Consider the following 851-nt stretch of genomic DNA (forward strand, 5'->3'; position numbering starts at 1 on the left):
ATGTCTGGTCGTGGTAAAGGTGGTAAAGGATTGGGTAAAGGAGGAGCTAAGAGACATCGCAAGGTCTTACGTGACAACATCCAGGGTATCACCAAGCCTGCAATCCGTCGTCTGGCTCGTCGAGGTGGTGTGAAGCGCATTTCAGGATTGATCTACGAGGAGACTCGTGGTGTACTGAAGGTGTTTCTGGAGAACGTGATCCGTGATGCAGTCACCTACACGGAACATGCCAAGAGGAAGACAGTGACAGCTATGGACGTTGTGTACGCTTTGAAACGCCAAGGTCGTACTTTGTACGGTTTCGGTGGTTAATTCACTAGCATGTGAGCAGCTGGTGATCTGCAACTGGTCCACACGAGAACGTATCAAGGTCCTTTTTAGGACCACCACATTGTGATTTATCTTTGTTTTGTAACTGTATGGGTAACTTGTGTGGTTTGGACTCTCAACGATGAGTGTTGTGTTACTGTATTTAGCCTTGATTCCAAACCAGTGGTGCACATGGGCTCCAGAATCTTGAAGGGACGAATTGCGTATTCACCTATTGTTGGTCGCCGGCTACCGTGGAGCTGCATCTCCTGATGTTGTATTAGCGATAACTGATTGGTGGGGGGGTATATTCACCAACAGAACAATATTACAACTAAATATGCTTTACTATTAGTAGTGAAAGATGCACAATTTGGGTGGAATTCGGAAATCTGTTGATGATTCTAAAGTATATGAAGTACCATGGGGTATTCTGTTGACCTGCATTGTTTGCAAACTTGAGTGATATCAGCTCGTTTGAAATATCCCCTCAGTCCGTGAATACAGTCAACCGTCTCATATTAGAAAGTAGTTATCAGAAA

General features: G+C 44.8%; 1 protein-coding gene across 1 annotated transcript; it reads left to right on the forward strand.

The window, feature by feature from the left end:
- Nucleotides 1-312, forward strand: Smp_053300 (putative histone H4; the record flags this gene model as incomplete). The annotated part of the gene is made up of 1 exon (XM_018793259.1): nucleotides 1-312. One exon carries the CDS (start codon nucleotides 1-3, stop codon nucleotides 310-312), a length of 312 nt encoding a protein of 103 aa, XP_018647790.1.
- Between the last annotated feature and the right edge of the window lie 539 nt (nucleotides 313-851).

Source organism: Schistosoma mansoni, chromosome 1, assembly GCF_000237925.1.
Source record: "Schistosoma mansoni strain Puerto Rico chromosome 1, complete genome".
Taxonomy (NCBI): Eukaryota; Metazoa; Platyhelminthes; class Trematoda; order Strigeidida; family Schistosomatidae; genus Schistosoma; species Schistosoma mansoni.